The 20,233-nt window shown below is 38.2% G+C and overlaps 1 protein-coding gene across 1 annotated transcript in view; it reads right to left on the bottom strand.

Annotated features, from left to right (window-relative positions):
- C5 (complement C5) overlaps positions 1-20,233 on the bottom strand; it is a gene marked incomplete in the record, with an annotated part of 397,040 nt that overhangs the window by 128,911 nt on the left and 247,896 nt on the right. The window contains 2 exon segments of the mRNA XM_053695931.1: positions 9,210-9,302; positions 9,471-9,630. Coding sequence (XP_053551906.1) covers positions 9,210-9,302; positions 9,471-9,630 — 253 coding nt within the window.

Here is a 20,233-nt window from a genome sequence, read left to right as displayed (position 1 = left end):
TGATGATGTAGATTTGCACTTGTGTACAAGATACAACAGGTTCTCTAATGGTTATTCTGCTGAGGATGTAGATTTGCACTTGTGTACAAGATACAACAGGTTCTCTAATGGTTATTCTGCTGAGGATGTAGATTTGCACTTGTGTACAAGATACAACAGGTTCTCTAATGGTTATTCTGCTGAGGATGTAGATTTGCACTTGTGTACAAGATACAACAGGTTCTCTCATGGTTATTCTGCTGAGGATGTAGATTTGCACTTGTGTACAAGATACAACAGGTTCTCTAATGGTTATTCTGCTGAGGATGTAGATTTGCACTTGTGTACAAGATACAACAGGTTCTCTCATGGTTATTCTGCTGAGGATGTAGATTTGCATTTGTGTACAAGATACAACAGGTTCTCTAATGGTTATTCTGCTGAGGATGTAGATTTGCATTTGTGTACAAGATACAACAGGTTCTCTCATGGTTATTCTGCTGAGGATGTAGATTTGCACTTGTGTACAAGATACAACAGGTTCTCTCATGGTTATTCTGCTGAGGATGTAGATTTGCATTTGTGTACAAGATACAACATGTTCTCTAATGGTTATTCTGCTGAGGATGTAGATTTGCACTTGTGTACAAGATACAACAGGTTCTCTCATGGTTATTCTGCTGAGGATGTAGATTTGCACTTGTGTACAAGATACAACATGTTCTCTAATGGTTATTCTGCTGAGGATGTAGATTTGCACTTGTGTACAAGATACAACAGGTTCTCTCATGGTTATTCTGCTGAGGATGTAGATTTGCACTTGTGTACAAGATACAACATGTTCTCTAATGGTTATTCTGCTGAGGATGTAGATTTGCATTTGTGTACAAGATACAACATGTTCTCTAATGGTTATTCTGCTGAGGATGTAGATTTGCATTTGTGTACAAGATACAACATGTTCTCTAATGGTTATTCTGCTGAGGATGTAGATTTGCACTTGTGTACAAGATACAACAGGTTCTCTAATGGTTATTCTGCTGAGGATGTAGATTTGCACTTGTGTACAAGATACAACAGGTTCTCTCATGGTTATTCTGCTGAGGATGTAGATTTGCACTTGTGTACAAGATACAACAGGTTCTCTCATGGTTATTCTGCTGAGGATGTAGATTTGCACTTGTGTACAAGATACAACAGGTTCTCTAATGGTTATTCTGCTGAGGATGTAGATTTGCACTTGTGTACAAGATACAACAGGTTCTCTAATGGTTATTCTGCTGAGGATGTAGATTTGCACTTGTGTACAAGATACAACAGGTTCTCTAATGGTTATTCTGCTGAGGATGTAGATTTGCACTTGTGTACAAGACACAACAGGTTCTCTAATGGTTACTCTGCTGGGGATGTAGATTTGCACTTGTGTACAAGATACAACAGGTTCTCTAATGGTTATTCTTCTGATGATGTAGATTTGCACTTGTGTACAAGATACAACAGGTTCTCTCATGGTTATTCTGCTTAGGATGTAGATTTGCACTTGTGTACAAGAAACAACAGGTTCTCTAATGGTTATTCTGCTGAGGATGTAGATTTGCACTTGTGTACAAGATACAACAGGTTCTCTAATGGTTATTCTTCTGATGATGTAGATTTGCACTTGTGTACAAGATACAACAGGTTCTCTCATGGTTATTCTGCTTAGGATGTAGATTTGCACTTGTGTACAAGATACAACAGGTTCTCTAATGGCTATTCCTCTGAGGATGTAGATTTGCACTTGTGTACAAGATACAACAGGTTCTCTAATGGTTATTCTTCTGATGATGTAGATTTGCACTTGTGTACAAGATACAACAGGTTCTCTAATGGTTATTCTGCTGAGGATGTAGATTTGCACTTGTGTACAAGATACAACAGGTTCTCTAATGGTTATTCTGCTGAGGATGTAGATTTGCACTTGTGTACAAGATACAACAGGTTCTCTAATGGTTATTCTGCTGAGGATGTAGATTTGCACTTGTGTACAAGATACAACAGGTTCTCTAATGGTTATTCTTCTGATGATGTAGATTTGCACTTGTGTACAAGATACAACAGGTTCTCTCATGGTTATTCTGCTTAGGATGTAGATTTGCACTTGTGTACAAGATACAACAGGTTCTCTAATGGCTATTCCTCTGAGGATGTAGATTTGCACTTGTGTACAAGATACAACAGGTTCTCTAATGGTTATTCTTCTGATGATGTAGATTTGCACTTGTGTACAAGATACAACAGGTTCTCTCATGGTTATTCTGCTGAGGATGTAGATTTGCACTTGTGTACAAGATACAACAGGTTCTCTAATGGTTATTCTGCTGAGGATGTAGATTTGCACTTGTGTACAAGATACAACAGGTTCTCTCATGGTTATTCTGCTGAGGATGTAGATTTGCACTTGTGTACAAGATACAACAGGTTCTCTCATGGTTATTCTGCTGAGGATGTAGATTTGCACTTGTGTACAAGATACAACAGGTTCTCTAATGGTTATTCTGCTGAGGATGTAGATTTGCACTTGTGTACAAGATACAACAGGTTCTCTAATGGTTATTCTGCTGAGGATGTAGATTTGCACTTGTGTACAAGATACAACAGGTTCTCTAATGGTTATTCTGCTGAGGATGTAGATTTGCACTTGTGTACAAGATACAACAGGTTCTCTAATGGTTACTCTGCTGGGGATGTAGATTTGCACTTGTGTACAAGATACAACAGGTTCTCTAATGGTTATTCTTCTGATGATGTAGATTTGCACTTGTGTACAAGATACAACAGGTTCTCTCATGGTTATTCTGCTTAGGATGTAGATTTGCACTTGTGTACAAGATACAACAGGTTCTCTAATGGTTATTCTGCTGAGGATCTAGATTTGCACTTGTGTACAAGATACAACAGGTTCTCTAATGGTTATTCTTCTGATGATGTAGATTTGCACTTGTGTACAAGATACAACAGGTTCTCTCATGGTTATTCTGCTTAGGATGTAGATTTGCACTTGTGTACAAGATACAACAGGTTCTCTAATGGCTATTCCTCTGAGGATGTAGATTTGCACTTGTGTACAAGATACAACAGGTTCTCTAATGGTTATTCTTCTGATGATGTAGATTTGCACTTGTGTACAAGATACAACAGGTTCTATCATGGTTATTCTGCTTAGGATGTAGATTTGCACTTGTGTACAAGATACAACAGGTTCTCTAATGGCTATTCCTCTGAGGATGTAGATTTGCACTTGTGTACAAGATACAACAGGTTCTCTAATGGTTATTCTGCTTAGGATGTAGATTTGCACTTGTGTACAAGATACAACAGGTTCTCTAATGGCTATTCCTCTGAGGATGTAGATTTGCACTTGTGTACAAGATACAACAGGTTCTCTAATGGTTATTCTGCTGAGGATGTAGATTTGCACTTGTGTACAAGATACAACAGGTTCTCTAATGGTTATTCTGCTTAGGATGTAGATTTGCATTTGTGTACAAGATACAACAGGTTCTCTAATGGTTATTCTGCTGAGGATGTAGATTTGCATTTGTGTACAAGATACAACAGGTTCTCTAATGGTTATTCTGCTTAGGATGTAGATTTGCACTTGTGTACAAGATACAACAGGTTCTCTAATTGTTATTCTGCTGAGGCTGTAGATTTGCACTTGTGTACAAGATACAACAGGTTCTCTAGTGGTTATTCTGCTGAGGATGTAGATTTGCACTTGTGTACAAGATACAACAGGTTCTCTAGTGGTTATTCTGCTGAGGATGTAGATTTGCATTTGTGTACAAGATACAACAGGTTCTCTAATGGTTATTCTGCTGAGGATGTAGATTTGCACTTGTGTACAAGATACAACAGGTTCTCTAATGGTTATTCTGCTGAGGATGTAGATTTGCATTTGTGTACAAGATACAACAGGTTCTCTAATGGTTATTCTGCTTAGGATGTAGATTTGCACTTGTGTACAAGATACAACAGGTTCTCTAATGGTTATTCTGCTGAGGATGTAGATTTGCACTTGTGTACAAGATACAACAGGTTCTCTAATGGTTATTCCTCTGAGGATGTAGATTTGCACTTGTGTACAAGATACAACAGGTTCTCTAATGGTTATTCTGCTGAGGATGTAGATTTGCACTTGTGTACAAGATACAACAGGTTCTCTAATGGTTATTCTGCTGAGGATGTAGATTTGAACTTGTGTACAAGATACAACAGGTTCTCTAATGGTTATTCTGCTGAGGCTGTAGATTTGCACTTGTGTACAAGATACAATAGGTTCTCTAATGGTTATTCTGCTGAGGATGTAGATTTGCACTTGTGTACAAGATACAACAGGTTCTCTAATGGTTATTCTGCTTAGGATGTAAATTTGCACTTGTGTACAAGATACAACAGGTTCTCTAATGGTTATTCTGCTGAGGCTGTAGATTTGCACTTGTGTACAAGATACAACAGGTTCTATAATGGTTATTCCTCTGAGGATGTAGATTTGCACTTGTGTACAAGATACAACAGGTTCTCTAGTGGTTATTCTGCTGAGGATGTAGATTTGCACTTGTGTACAAGATACAACAGGTTCTCTAATGGTTATTATGCTTAGGATGTAGATTTGCATTTGTGTACAAGATACAACAGGTTCTCTCATGGTTATTCTGCTGAGGATGTAGATTTGCACTTGTGTACAAGATACAACAGGTTCTCTAATGGTTATTCTGCTGAGGATGTAGATTTGCACTTGTGTACAAGATACAACAGGTTCTCTAATGGTTATTATGCTTAGGATGTAGATTTGCATTTGTGTACAAGATACAACAGGTTCTCTCATGGTTATTCTGCTGAGGATGTAGATTTGCACTTGTGTACAAGATACAACAGGTTCTCTAATGGTTATTCTGCTGAGGATGTAGATTTGCACTTGTGTACAAGATACAACAGGTTCTCTAATTGTTATTCTGCTTAGGATGTAGATTTGCACTTGTGTACAAGATACAACAGGTTCTCTCATGGTTATTATGCTTAGGATGTAGATTTGCATTTGTGTACAAGATACAACAGGTTCTCTAATGGTTATTCTGCTGAGGATGTAGATTTGCACTTGTGTACAAGATACAACAGGTTCTCTAGTGGTTATTCTGCTGAGGATGTAGATTTGCACTTGTGTACAAGATACAACAGGTTCTCTAATTGTTATTCTGCTTAGGATGTAGATTTGCACTTGTGTACAAGATACAACAGGTTCTCTCATGGTTATTCTGCTGAGGATGTAGATTTGCACTTGTGTACAAGATACAACAGGTTCTCTAATGGTTATTCTGCTGAGGATGTAGATTTGCACTTGTGTACAAGATACAACAGGTTCTCTAGTGGTTATTCTGCTGAGGATGTAGATTTGCACTTGTGTACAAGATACAACAGGTTCTCTAATGGTTATTATGCTTAGGATGTAGATTTGCATTTGTGTACAAGATACAACAGGTTCTCTCATGGTTATTCTGCTGAGGATGTAGATTTGCACTTGTGTACAAGATACAACAGGTTCTCTAATGGTTATTCTGCTGAGGATGTAGATTTGCACTTGTGTACAAGATACAACAGGTTCTCTAATTGTTATTCTGCTTAGGATGTAGATTTGCACTTGTGTACAAGATACAACAGGTTCTCTCATGGTTATTCTGCTGAGGATGTAGATTTGCACTTGTGTACAAGATACAACAGGTTCTCTAATGGTTATTCTGCTTAGGATGTAGATTTGCACTTGTGTACAAGATACAACAGGTTCTCTCATGGTTATTCTGCTGAGGATGTAGATTTGCACTTGTGCACAAGATACAACAGGTTCTCTCATGGTTATTCTGCTGAGGCTTTAGATTTGCACTTGTGTACAAGATACAACAGGTTATCTCATGGTTATTCTGCTGAGGCTGTAGATTTGCACTTGTGTACAAGATACAACAGGTTATCTCATGGTTATTCTGCTGATGATGTAGATTTGCACTTGTGTACAAGATACAACAGGTTATCTCATGGTTATTCTGCTGATGATGTAGATTTGCATTTGTGTACAAGATACAACAGGTTATCTCATGGTTATTCTGCTGAGGCTGTAGATTTGCACTTGTGTACAAGATACAACAGGTTATCTCATGGTTATTCTGCTGATGATGTAGATTTGCACTTGTGTACAAGATACAACAGGTTATCTCATGGTTATTCTGCTGAGGATGTAGATTTGCATTTGTGTACAAGATACAACAGGTTCTCTCACGGTTATTCTGCTGAGGATGTAGATTTGCACTTGTGTACAAGATACAACAGGTTCTCTAATGGTTATTCTGCTTAGGATGTAGATTTGCATTTGTGTACAAGATACAACAGGTTCTCTAATGGTTATTCTGCTTAGGATGTAGATTTGCACTTGTGTACAAGATACAACAGGTTCTCTAATGGTTATTCTGCTGAGGCTGTAGATTTGCACTTGTGTACAAGATACAACAGGTTCTCTAATGGTTATTCTGCTGAGGCTGTAGATTTTCACTTGTGTACAAGATACAACAGGTTCTCTAATGGTTATTCTGCTGAGGCTGTAGATTTGCACTTGTGCACAAGATACAACAGGTTCTCTAATGGTTATTCCTCTGAGGATGTAGATTTGCACTTGTGTACAAGATACAACAGGTTCTCCAATGGTTATTCCTCTGAGGCTGTAGATTTGCACTTGTGTACAAGATACAACAGGTTCTCTCATGGTTATTCTGCTGAGGCTATAGATTTGCACTTGTGTACAAGATACAACAGGTTCTCTCATGGTTATTCTGCCGACGCTGTAAATTTGCACTTGTGTACAAGATACAACAGGTTCTCTAATGGTTATTCTGCTGAGGATGTAGATTTGCACTTGTGTACAAGATACAACAGGTTCTCTCATGGTTATTCTGCTGAGGATGTCGATTTGCACTTGTGTACAAGATACAACAGGTTCTCTAATGGTTATTCCTCTGAGGATGTAGATTTGCACTTGTGTACAAGATACAACAGGTTCTCTAATGGTTATTCTGCTGAGGATGTAGATTTGAACTTGTGTACAAGATACAACAGGTTCTCTCATGGTTATTCTGCTTAGGATGTAGATTTGCACTTGTGTACAAGATACAACAGGTTCTCTCATGGTTATTCTGCTGAGGCTGTAGATTTGCACTTGTGTACAAGATACAACAGATTCTCTAATGGTTATTCTGCTGAGGATGTAGATTTGCACTTGTGTACAAGATACAACAGGTTCTCTAATGGTTATTCTGCTGAGGATGTAGATTTGCACTTGTGTACAAAATACAACAGGTTCTCTCATGGTTATTCTGCTGAGGATGTAGATTTGCACTTGTGTACAAGATACAACAGGTTCTCTAATGGTTATTCTTCTGATGATGTAGATTTGCACTTGTGTACAAGATACAACAGGTTCTCTAATGGTTATTCTTCTGATGATGTAGATTTGCACTTGTGTACAAGATACAACAGGTTCTCTAATGGTTATTCTGCTGAGGCTGTAGATTTGCACTTGTGTACAAGATGCAACATGTTCTCTAATGGTTATTCCTCTGGGGATGTAGATTTGCACTTGTGTACAAGATACAACAGGTTCTCTAATGGTTATTCTGCTTAGGATGTAGATTTGCATTTGTGTACAAGATACAACAGGTTCTCTCATGGTTATTCTGCTGAGGATGTAGATTTGCACTTGTGTACAAGATACAACAGGTTCTCTCATGGTTATTCTGCTGAGGATGTAGATTTGCACTTGTGTACAAGATACAACAGGTTCTCTAATGGTTATTCCTCTGAGGATGTAGATTTGCACTTGTGTACAAGATACAACAGGTTCTCTAATGGTTATTCTGCTGAGGATGTAGATTTGCACTTGTGTACAAGATACAACAGGTTCTCTAATGGTTATTCTGCTTAGGATGTAGATTTGCACTTGTGTACAAGATACAACAGGTTCTCTAATGGTTATTCTGCTGAGGATGTAGATTTGCACTTGTGTACAAGATACAACAGGTTCTCTAATGGTTATTCTGCTTAGGATGTAGATTTGCACTTGTGTACAAGATACAACAGGTTCTCTAATGGTTATTCTGCTGAGGCTGTAGATTTGCACTTGTGTACAAGATACAACAGGTTCTCTAATGGTTATTCCTCTGGGGATGTAGATTTGCACTTGTGTACAAGATACAACAGGTTCTCTAATGGTTATTCTGCTGAGGATGTAGATTTGCACTTGTGTACAAGATACAACAGGTTCTCTCATGGTTATTCTGCTGAGGCTGTAGATTTGCAAAAGATTAAACAGGTTTGTTAGATAAACATTGACTGGGTGGACAATAAGACTAAAATAAATTACTTGTGTCACACACAGGACAGGAATTTAACACCTCCCATGACAACAATCTTTATTTTGTACACTCTTTGGATGCAGGTAACATATAGGAGTAGTGCATGTGCAGTATAACTTATTGTGACCTTGGCTGCACCTAAGACTCACAAAAGCCTGTGATTGGCTGCACCTAACACTCACAAAAGCCTGTTATTGTCTCCACCTTACACACATCTCTGTCACTTGATGCAGCTAACACTCATAAAATCTTGTGGTTGGCTGCACAGAACATACATAAACCCTTGTGATTGGCTGCTCCTAACACTCACAAAAAGCCTGTGATTGGTGTCACCTGACACACATAACCCTTGTGATTGCCTACAAATAACTCTCACAAAAGCCTGTGATTGGCTTCATCTGAAACACATAAACCCTTGTGATTGGCTAAACCTAACTCACAAAAGCCTGTGATTGGCTTTACCTGACACACATAATCCCATGTAATTGGCTACACCTAACTCACAAAAGCTTGTGATTGGCTTCACCTGACACACATAAACCCTTCTAATTGGCTACACTTAACTCTCACAAAATCTGTAATTGGTTGTACCTGATACACACAACCCCATGTAAATGGCTACACCTAACTCTCACAGAAGCCTGTATGTCACTGCAACTAGCATTCACAAATCCTTATAATACACACAGACCATTGCCAAAGGGACATTGCATATCATGCAGACATAACTTATTCCTACCTATGAATTTGTTACTTACTGTTACCCTGAAAAAAACAGCCTGATAAGTTACTTACAGCAAGAGGACACATGCGATACGTCTTCTGAAATCCAATGAGAACGAAGGCTGTGAGATACATTTTTTTTTCATACTCTTTTGCCACGTTGTCCTGAAAAAAAATCATAATTAACCACAATTAGCAGGTAAAATAATTATTGTTATTAAAGGCAAGTGATGACCCTTGTTATGCATGCCTAAGGATGAGAGTCGCCTTTCATACAGACATTTCATTTGAGCCATGCTAACACACCAAACACCCTTGTCTTGCTTTCCTCACCTTAATCATTATGGGCTGGTAGTGCGAGTTGTCTTTAAATGAGCCGTCTCCTAACTGAGAGTTCTTTACCAGCCAGAGCAGGCTGTTACAGACAGACATGTGGTCAACGGAGACATAGTTCTGAATTTCACCAAATATCCTCATTGCAAAGGCTGTTAGCCTGAAACAGTAAAATGTCTTTAAATTACTCATATGTACTTCTACCAATTGCTATATCTAATAGTACAAGTGTGAGGTTCTACCAGTTTATATATCCAACAGTACAAGTGTGAAGTTCTACCAGTTTATATATCCAACAGTACAAGTGTGAAGTTCTACCAGTTTATATATCCAACAGTACAAGTGTGAAGTTCTACCAGTTTATATATCCAACAGTACAAGTGTGAAGTTCTACCAGTTTATATATCCAACAGTACAAGTGTGAAGTTCTACCAGTTTATATATCCAACAGTACAAGTGTGAAGTTCTACCAGTTTATATATCCAACAGTACAAGTGTGAAGTTCTACCAGTTTATATATCCAACAGTACAAGTGTGAAGTTCTACCAGTTTATATATCCAACAGTACAAGTGTGAAGTTCTACCAGTTTATATATCCAACAGTACAAGTGTGAAGTTCTACCAATTAATATATCCAACAGTTCAAGTGTGAATGTCTACCAATTAATATATCCAACAGTTCAAGTGTGAATGTCTACCAATTTATTTTCCTGCACCAAGTAAGCCTTGTAAATCACTTGTTTAAGCCAAGAAGCCAACGCTACATTAGTAGCTTTTTGTCCTTTACTTTAAAAGTCGCTTCTTAGAGTTAGAAGGATCTGGACACAATGAAGGAATAACAATTTATTTATTGATATTTTTCGTAGAAACCACCTTAGGAAGAGAATCATATTTGGTATGAAGTACAGCCTTATCCTTGTGAATAATTAAAAATGGAGAATCACAAGACAGTGCTGACAATTCAGAAACTCTCTTTGCAGAAGAGATTGCTAACAGGAAAAGTACTTTCCTAGACAACAGTTTGATGTCAATGGAACGCATTGGTTTAAAGGGAGAAGCTTGTAATACAGAAAGAACTTGATTCAAATTCCAGGGTTGAGAATTTGGTTTTACAACTGGCCTTATAAAAACTAACACCTGGACAAAAGTCTCTGAACATTAGTAAGTTTAGCCAACTTCCTATGAAAAAGAATAGATGAAGCAGACATGTAACCTTTCAGGAAACTAGTGGACAAACCCTTGTCAAGGTCATCCTGTAATAATTGAAGAATTCTTGGAATCCTAAACGAATACCAAGAAAATCGTTTGGAAGAGCACCACAGAAAATAGGCCTTCCAAAATGTGTGATAAATCTTATGTGTCACAGACTTTTTAGCCTGTATCAAAGTTTCAATGACCGAATCTGAGAAATCTCTATGTCTCAAAACTAGGCATACAACCTCCACAGCATTAAATTTAGAGATTTGAGGTCCTGATGGAAAAAAAGGACCTTGCGACAATAAGCCTTGTCTTAGAAGAAAAATCTATGGGGGAGATCAGGACATCTGCACTAGATCCGCATACCATGTCCTGTGGGCCATGCTGGAGCAATTAATATAACCGACGCTGACTCCTGTCTTATCTGAGCAATGACTCTTGGAAGAAGAACAGAGAGAGGAAAAATGTATGCTAGATAAAACTCCCATGGCCATACCAAGGTGTCTATCATGTGAGCCTTTGGGTCTTTTGATGTTGTACAATACCTTGGAAGCTAATGATTTAAGTGAGAGGCCATCAGATCTATTTCCTGTAAGCTCCATGTGATTAGTAAATGACTGAAAATGTCTTAATGGAGAGACCACTTTCTAGGATGGACCAATTGACTGCTGAGATAATCCACCTCCCAATTGTGTACACATGGTATGTGAATTGCCAATAGGGAGAAATTATTTCTGAAACACTTCCTGCATGGTCAGTGGACTGCGGTTACCCCCGTTAATGATTTCTGTAGGCCACTGCCGTGATATTTTTTTAATGGAAACTGAAAAACTTTTCCTCCTTCAGTAGGGACCAGTGCTGAAGAGCCTGAAGAATAGTTCAAAGTTGCAGAATGTTAATTGGTAACCTTGCCTCGATAGGAGACAAAACTCCTTTCGCTTTTTGAGAAACCAAGACTGCCCCCAAAGCAATCGGGTATTCCAAATGTAGCTAATTATTTAGCCACTGAGGTAGCATAGACAAATAAAGGTGTCTCAAATGAAGAGGGGGCAAAAGGAACTGCATCTGAAGTAGCTACTACTAGATGCATAAGAATTGAGTCTATTATGAGTCCTACAAATGCTACCCTTATAGCAGGATTCTCCAAACATGTTCTTGAAGAAAAATAGAAGCTTGCAAGTATGAGCAATAGTTAGTGACAGGGAATAGGCTTGCACTAGTATGTTGTCCAGATACAGAACAACTGAAATGCCCTGAATTCTGATCCCCGCCAAGATTGTACCCAACACAGAATGACAAACTGACAGTGTTTTGCAGATATCTAAACCTTTAAGGAACTGTGGGTGATCCCTGTGTATAGGGATGCACAGATATGCATCATTAAAGGGACAGTCTACACCAGAATTTTTATTGTTTTAAAAGATAGATAATCCCTTTATTACCCATTCCCTAGTTTTGTATAACCAACATTGTTATATTAATATACATTTTTACCTCTGTGATTACCTTGTATCTAAGCCTCTGCAAACTGCCCCCTTATTATGGTTCTTTTGACAGACTTGCATCTTAGCCAATCTGTGCTGACTCCTAGGTAACTCCATGTGCGTGAGCACAATGTTATCTATATGACACACATGAACTAACACCCTCTAGTGGTGAAAAACTGTCAAAATGCATTCACATAAGAGGCAGCCTTCAAGATCTAAGAAATTAGCATGTGAACCTCCTAGGTTTAGCTTTCAACTAAGAATACCAAGAGAACAAAGCAAAATTGGTAATAAAAGTAAATTGGAAAGTTGTTTAAAAGGACATGCCCTATCTGAATCATAAAAGTTTATTTTGGACTATCCCTTTAAGGTCTATAGTAGCCATAAACTGACCCTTTTGGATTAATGGTAACATTTGTCGGAATGTTCCCATTATAGAACAGAAAACCTTGACAAACATGTTCACGGTTGTTAAATCTAGGACAGAACTATAAGTCCCTTTGGACAATAAACAGATTGGGGTAAAACCCTTGATCCTGAGGTGACACTGGTACTGAGATTAATTATTCCCATATCCTCCAAATTCTTTTATAAATGCTTCCACCTATGAAGGATCATTGACAACATGTGATAAGACAGCTGGTCAATAAGTAGAACTTCTTCAAAGAGAATAAACTCTCAATCTCTTGAAGGACAAAAATAATCAGTCCGGGTATCCAAACTATTTTACCTGTGGATCCTAAAATATATAAACTTGTACATAGGTTTAAACAGTTATAAATCTGTACAGAACATAATCATGTCATGTGGCCTTTCTGATTAGAGAAGCACCACGTATAGACCAACAGGTACATGGTAGATATTTGTAAATCCACGCCCAGGATAAGCAGAGACTTCACATACTTACAAAGTGAATACACAATAAACATTGTTAATGAACATATTCATAATTAATGTTCAGTCTCTGCAAGATAAGGAGCATACATATAAATTACTCATACAATAGGTATAAAGGAGTTAACAGTAGATCTGATCTCTAAAGGATCTCCACTGTTAATGAAAATATTAATGATGTTCAGTATTGCATAATAGAACCTTTGTGCATAGATATAAATGACACATTACATAGGTATAAAAGATACCAATAGATTTTATCTCTAAAGGATCTGTTGTACTAAAATACAGAGAAGTCCTGCACAACTGCTCATGGAATTAAACATGCAGAGTATATACCTAAAGGATCATACACTATATTATTGTATACACTAATAGCACAGAACATATACACCTAGATTATGAGTTTTGCGCTAAACAGGGTGCGTTATTTCACCCTCCATATCGCTGCCATTACGAGTTACTAAAAAGCCTCCTTGTGCATGCGATATGGTGGCGTTTAGCTCCATACCGCACAAAAGCCCAGGGCTGCTTTGACGTGCTTGTGCACGCTTTCCCCCATAGACATCAATGGGGTGAGTGTTAGAAAAAAAACTAACACCTGAAGCGTGGAATGAAAAATCTCGTAACGCAACCCCATTGATGTCTATAAGGGAAAAAAGTTACGTTTAAACCTAACACCCTAACATAAACCCCAAGTGTAAACACCCCTAATCTGCCGCACGAACATCGATGCCACCAAAATAAAGTTATTAACCCCTAATCTGCCGCCCCCAACATGCCGACACTAATAAAAGCTATTAACCCCTAATCCACTGCTCCCTGACATCGCCGCCACTATAATAAAGTTATTAACTCCTAAATCTCCTGCCTCCCACATTTCCACCACTAAATAAACCTATTAACCCCTAAACCGCCGGCCCCCCACATCGCAAAACACTAAACTAAACTATTAACCCCTAAACCTAATACCCCCCTTACTTTAAATTAAAATTACAATATAACTATTTAAATAAATAAAATCTTACCTGTGAAATAAATATAAACCTAACATTAAACTATAAATTATCCTAACATAACTATTCTAATACAATTAAAAATACTACCAATAAAATATCTAAATTACAAATTGAAAAAACCTAACACTATGAAAAAAATAAAAAATAAATTTAAATTACAACTAAAAAAAAACAAATCCTACGAAAATTTTTAAAAATCTGGGGCCTAGATTACGAGTTTTGCCTTAGAGGCTATGCGGCGCTAACGTGCAGTTTTGTCTCAGAGCTCACTTACCTGCAGCGCTGGTATTACGAGTTTTCAGAAACCCGTCGTTAAAAGACAAGAAGTGAGCGTTGAGCAAAATTTTGCACCATACTGCACTCCAATACCAGCGCTGCTTAAGTCAGCGATGAGCTGGTCGTATGTGCTCGTGCACGATTTCCCCAAAGGAATCAACGGGGAGAGCCGGCTGAGAAAAAGTCTAACACCTGCAAAAAAGCAGCGTAAAACTCACTAACGCAGCCCCAATGATTCCTATGAGGAAACTAAATTTATGTCTACACCTAACACCCTAACATGAACCCCGAGTCTAAACACCCCTAATCTTACACTTATTAACCCCTAATCTGCCGCCCCGACATCGCCGACACCTACATTATACTTATTAACCCCTATTATGCCGCTCCGGACATCGCCGCTACCTATATTATACTTATGAACCCCTAATCTGCTACCCCCAACATCGCCGACACCTACATACTATTTATTAACCCCTAATCTGCCGCCCCCAACGTCGCCGCCACTATACTAAATGTATTAACCCCTAAACCTAAGTCTAACCCTAACACCCCCCTAACTTAAATATAATTACAATAAATCTAAATAAAATAACTATAATTAACTAAATTATTCCTATATAAAACTAAATACTTACCTATAAAATAAACCCTAAGATAGCTACAATATAACTAATAGTTACATTGTATCTAGCAAAGGGTTTATTTTTATTTTACAGGCAACTTTGTATTTATTTTAACTAGGTAGAATAGTTATTAAATAGTTATTAACTATTTAATAACTACCTAGCTAAAATAAATACAAAAGTACCTGTAAAATAAAACTTAACCTAAGTTACACTAACACCTAACACTACACTATAATTAAATAAATTAACTAAATTAAATACAATTACCTACATTAAATTAAATTAGCTAAAGTACAAAAAAAACAAACACTAAATTACAGACAATAATAAACAAATTACAAGATTAAAATTTAAACTAATTACACCTAATATAATAGCCCTATTAAAAAAAAACCTAGCCTAAACTAAACTACCAATAGCCCTTAAAAGGGCCTTTTGCGGGGCATTACTCTTAAAATGGCAGTTAGCTCTTTTGCAGGCCCAAGCCCTAACCTAAAAATAAAACCCACCCAATACACCCTTAAAAAAACCGGGCCTAAGTCCTCAACGAAGCCGAGAGAAGTGGTCCTCCAGACGGGCAGAAGTCTTCATCCAGACGGCACCTTCTATCTTCATCCATCCGGCGCGGAGCGGGTCCATCTTCAAGACATCCAACGCGGAGCATCCTCTTCATCCGACTACTAAAGATGAATGAAGGTACCTTTAAGTGACGTCATCCAAGATGGCGTCCCTTAGATTCCGATTGGCTGATAGAATTTTATCAGCCAACCGTAATTAAGGTAGAAAAAGTCCTATTGGCTGATGCAATCAGCCAATAGGATTGAAGTTCAATCCTATTGGCTGATCCAATCAGCCAATAGGATTGAGCTCGCATTGTATTGGCTGATTGGAACAGCCAATAGAATGCAAGCTCAATCTTATTGGCTGATTAGATCAGCCAATAGGATTTAACTTCAATCCTATTGGCTGATTGCATCAGCCAATAGGATTTTTTCTATCTTAATTCCGATTGGCTGATAGAATTCAATTGGAATCTAAGGGACACCATCTTGGATGACGTCACTTAAAGGTACCTTCATTCATCTTTAGTCGTCGGATGAAGAGGATGCTCCCCGTCGGATGTCTTGAAGATGGACCCGCTCCGCGCCGGATGGATGAAGATAGAAGATGCCGTCTGGATGAAGACTTCTGCCCGTCTGGAGGACCACTTCGCCCGGCTTGGATGAAGACTTCTCCCGACTTCATTGAGGACTTCGGCCCGGCTTGGATGAAGACTTCTCCCGGTAAGTCGATCTTCAGGGGGTTAGTGTTAGGTTTTTTTAAGGGTGTATTGGGTGGGTTTTATTTTTAGGTTAAGGTTTGGGCCTGCAAAAGAGCTAACTGCCCTTTTAAGGGCAATGCCCATCCAAATGCCCTTTTCAGGACAATGGGGAGCTTAGGTTTTTTTTAGATATTATTTTATTTGGTGGGTTGGTTGTGTGGGTGGTGGGATTTACTGTTGGGGGGGTTGTTTGTATTTTTTTTACAGGTAAAAGAGCTGATTACTTTGGGGAAATGCCCCGCAAAAGGCCCTTTTAACGGCTATTGGTAGTTTAGTTTAGGCTAGGGGTTTTTTTATTTTGGGGGGGGGCTTTTTTTATTTTAATAGGGCTATTAGATTAGGTGTAATTAGTTTAAATATCTGTAATTTGTTTATTATTTTCTGTAATTTAGTGGGGGGGATTTGTACTTTAGCTAATTTAATTTAGGTAATTGTATTTAATTTAGTTAATTTATTTAATTATAGTGTAGTGTTAGGTGTTAGTGTAACTTAGGTTAGGTTTTATTTTACAGGTACTTTTGTGTTTATTTTAACTAGGTAGTTATTAAATAGTTAATAACTATTTAATAACAATTGTACCTAGTTAAAATAAATACAAACTTGCCTGTAAAATAAAAATAAACCCTAAGCTAGCTACAATGTAACTATTTGTTATATTGTAGCTATCTTAGGGTTTATTTATAGGTAAGTATTTAGTTTTAAATAGGAATAATTTAGTTAATTATAGTAATTTTATTTAGATCTATTGTAATTATATTTAAGTTAGGGGGTGTTAGGGTTAGACTTAGGTTTAGGGGTTAATACATTTAGTATAGCAGCGGCGACGTTGGGGGCGGCAGATTAGGGGTTAATAAATTTAGGTAGGTGGCGGCGATGTTAGAAACGGCAGATTAGGGGTTAATAATATTTAACTAATGTTAGTGAGGCGGGAGTGTGGCGGTTTAGGGGTTAATATGTTTATTATAGTGTCAGCAACATTGGGGCGGCAGATTAGGGGTTAATAAGTGTAGGTAGGCTGCGGCGACATCGGGGGCGGCAGATTAGCGGTTAATAAATATAATGTAGGTGTCGGCAATGTTGAGGGCAGCAGATTAGGGGATCATAAATATAATGTAGATGGTGGCGGTGTCCGAGCGGCAGATTAGGGGTTAAAAATTGTATTATAGTGTTTGCAATGCGGGAGGGCCTCGGTTTAGGGGTTAATAGGTAGTTTATGGGTGTTAGTGTACTTTTTAGCACTTTAGTTATGAGTTTTATTTTACGGAGTTGTACCATAAAACTCATAACTACAGTACTGACTTTTAAATGTGTTAGGACTCTTGATGGGTTAGGGTGTACCGCTCACTTTTTGGCCTCCCAGGACAGAATCATAATACCGGCGCTATGGAAGTCCCATAGAAAAAAGACTTTACAAAGTTTACGTAAGTAGTTTTGCGGTAAGGGCAAAGAAGTGTGCAGTGACCCTAAACCTTCAAGACTCGTAATACCAGCGGGCGTAAAAAAGCAGCGTTAGGACCTCTTAACTCTGTTTTTTTACCCTAACGCACAACTCGTAATCTAGCTGTAAATTTACCAAAAATAATTAACATCTAATCTAAAAGCCCTATAAAAAGAAAAAAGCCCCCCCCCAATAAAAACACCCCCTAGCCTACAATAAACTACCAATAACCCTTAAAGTGCCTTTTGTAGGGCATTGCCCTAAAGAAATCAGCTCTTTTACCTGTAAAAAAAAAATACAAAATACCCCCAACAGTAAAATCCACCACCAAAACAACCCCCAAAAATAAAAAACCTAACTCTAAAAAAAACCTAAGCTACCCATTGCCCCTAAAAGGGCATTGTATGGGCATTGCCCTTAAAAGGGCATTTAGCTCTTTTGCATTGCCCTTAAAAGGGCATTTAGCTCTTTTTTAAAGCCCAAAGCCCTAATCTAAAAAAAACACCCAAACAATTAAAAAAAAACCTAACACTAACCCCAGAAGATCTATTTACGGTTCCTGAAGTCTAGACATCCATCTCCATCCAGACAACGAGGTCTTCATCCAGACGGTGAGGTCTTCATCCATCCCAGGGGCGTCTTCTATCTTCATCCCGGCCGAGCGGAACCATCCTGGAAGCCGAACACATCCTGTGCGGAGCGTCCTCTTCAAACGGTCGCCGCTGTACACTGAAGTTGAATGCAAGGTAGTCATTTAAAAATGGCGTACCTTGCATTCCTATTGGCTGATTTGATTCTTCAAATTTAAATCAGCCAATAGGATGAGAGCTTCTGAAATCCTATTGGCTGTTCAAATTAGTGTATGGCGTCGACCGTATGAAGAGGACGCTCCGTGCAGGATGTCTTTGGCTTCTAGGATGGCTCTGCGCCGCGCCATGAAGATAGAAGACGCCCCTGGGATGGATAAAGACCTCGCCGCCTGGATGAAGACCTTGCTGTCTGGATGGAGTAGGATGTCCGGACTACAGGAACCATGAGTAGATCTTCTGGGGTTACTGTTAGGTTTTTTGGGGGGGGGTTTTGTGTTAGGGCTTTGGGCTTTGAAAAAGAGCTAAATGCCCTTTTAAGGGCAATGCCCATACAAATGCCCCTTTAGGGGCAATGGGTAGCTTAGGTTTTTTTTAGAGTTAGGTTTTTTATTTTGGGGGGTTGGTTGGGTGGTGGGTTTTACTGTTGGGGGGACTTTGTATTTTTTTACAGGTAAAAGAGCTGATTTCTTTATGGCAATGCCCTACAAAAGGCCCTTTTAAGGGCTATTGGTAGTTTATTGTAGATTAGGGGGTGTTTTTATTTGGGGGGGGCTTTTTTATAGGGCTATTAGATTAGGTGTAATTGTTTTTATTTTTGATCATTTTGTTTATTTTTTTGTAATCTTAGTGTTTTTTATTTTTCGTGATTTTAGTGTTAATTATTTTTGCTAAACTTTTTTAAAAATTTTTGTAGGTTTTGGGTTTTTTTTAGTTGTAATTTAGATTTTTTTTTTTTTTTCGTAGTCTAAGGTTTTTTTTATAAATTTGTAATTTAGATATTTTAATTGGTAGTTTTTTTATTTTATTAGAATAGTTATGTTAGGTTAATTTACAGTTTAGGTTTATATTTATCTCACAGGTAAGTTTTTATTTATTTAAATATAGTTATATTGTAATTTTAATTTAAAGTTAGGGGGTGTTAGGTTTAGGGGTTAATAGTTTAATTTAGTGTTTTGCCATGTGGAGGGCCGGCGGTTTAGGGGTTAATAGGTTTACTTAGTGGCGGAGATGTGGGAGGCCGGCGGTTTAGGGGTTAATAGGTTTATTTAGTGGGGGTTAATAACTTTATTTAGTGGCGGCGATGTCAGGGAGCGGCAGAATAGGGGTTAATAACTTTTTTATAGTGGTGGTGATGTTGGGGTGCGGGGGGAATAGGGGTTAATATATTTAAATAGTGTTGGCGATGTGGGTGGGTGGCAGATTAGGGGTTAATAACTTTATTGAATAGTCGCAATGTGGGTGGGTGGCAGATTAGGGGTTAATAGGTTTAATATAGTGTTTGCGATGCTGGTGGGTGGCGGTTTAGGGGTTAATAGGTAGTTTATGGGTGTCAGTGAACTTTGTAACACTTTAGTTATGAGTTTTGTGAAACATTTTTGTTACACAAAATCCATAACCACTGGTCTCAGGTGGCGGTAGGTATGGCTTGTGTCGGTAAAGGCTGTAACGCAAGCATCTAAGCCTCACTGCACAACCTGTAATACCGGCGCTATGAAAATCTCACGCAAAAAGTCCTTTTTTTTTAGTGCTGGATTGACGTTGCGTTACAGGTTAAAATGCTTGCGGTATAGCTATACCGACACGACTCCCAATAGTGCGTTACTGTTTTTTTGCTGAAATTGCCATTTTTCAACGTTAAAAGCCACAACACAAAACTCGGAATCTAGGTGATAGTGTTTTGCATATCTACAGA

This window comes from Bombina bombina, chromosome 12 (genome assembly GCF_027579735.1).
Source record: "Bombina bombina isolate aBomBom1 chromosome 12, aBomBom1.pri, whole genome shotgun sequence".
NCBI lineage: Eukaryota > Metazoa > Chordata > Amphibia > Anura > Bombinatoridae > Bombina > Bombina bombina.
Note: the sequence above shows the minus strand (reverse complement) of the source record. Positions and strands in the feature narration are given on the sequence as shown.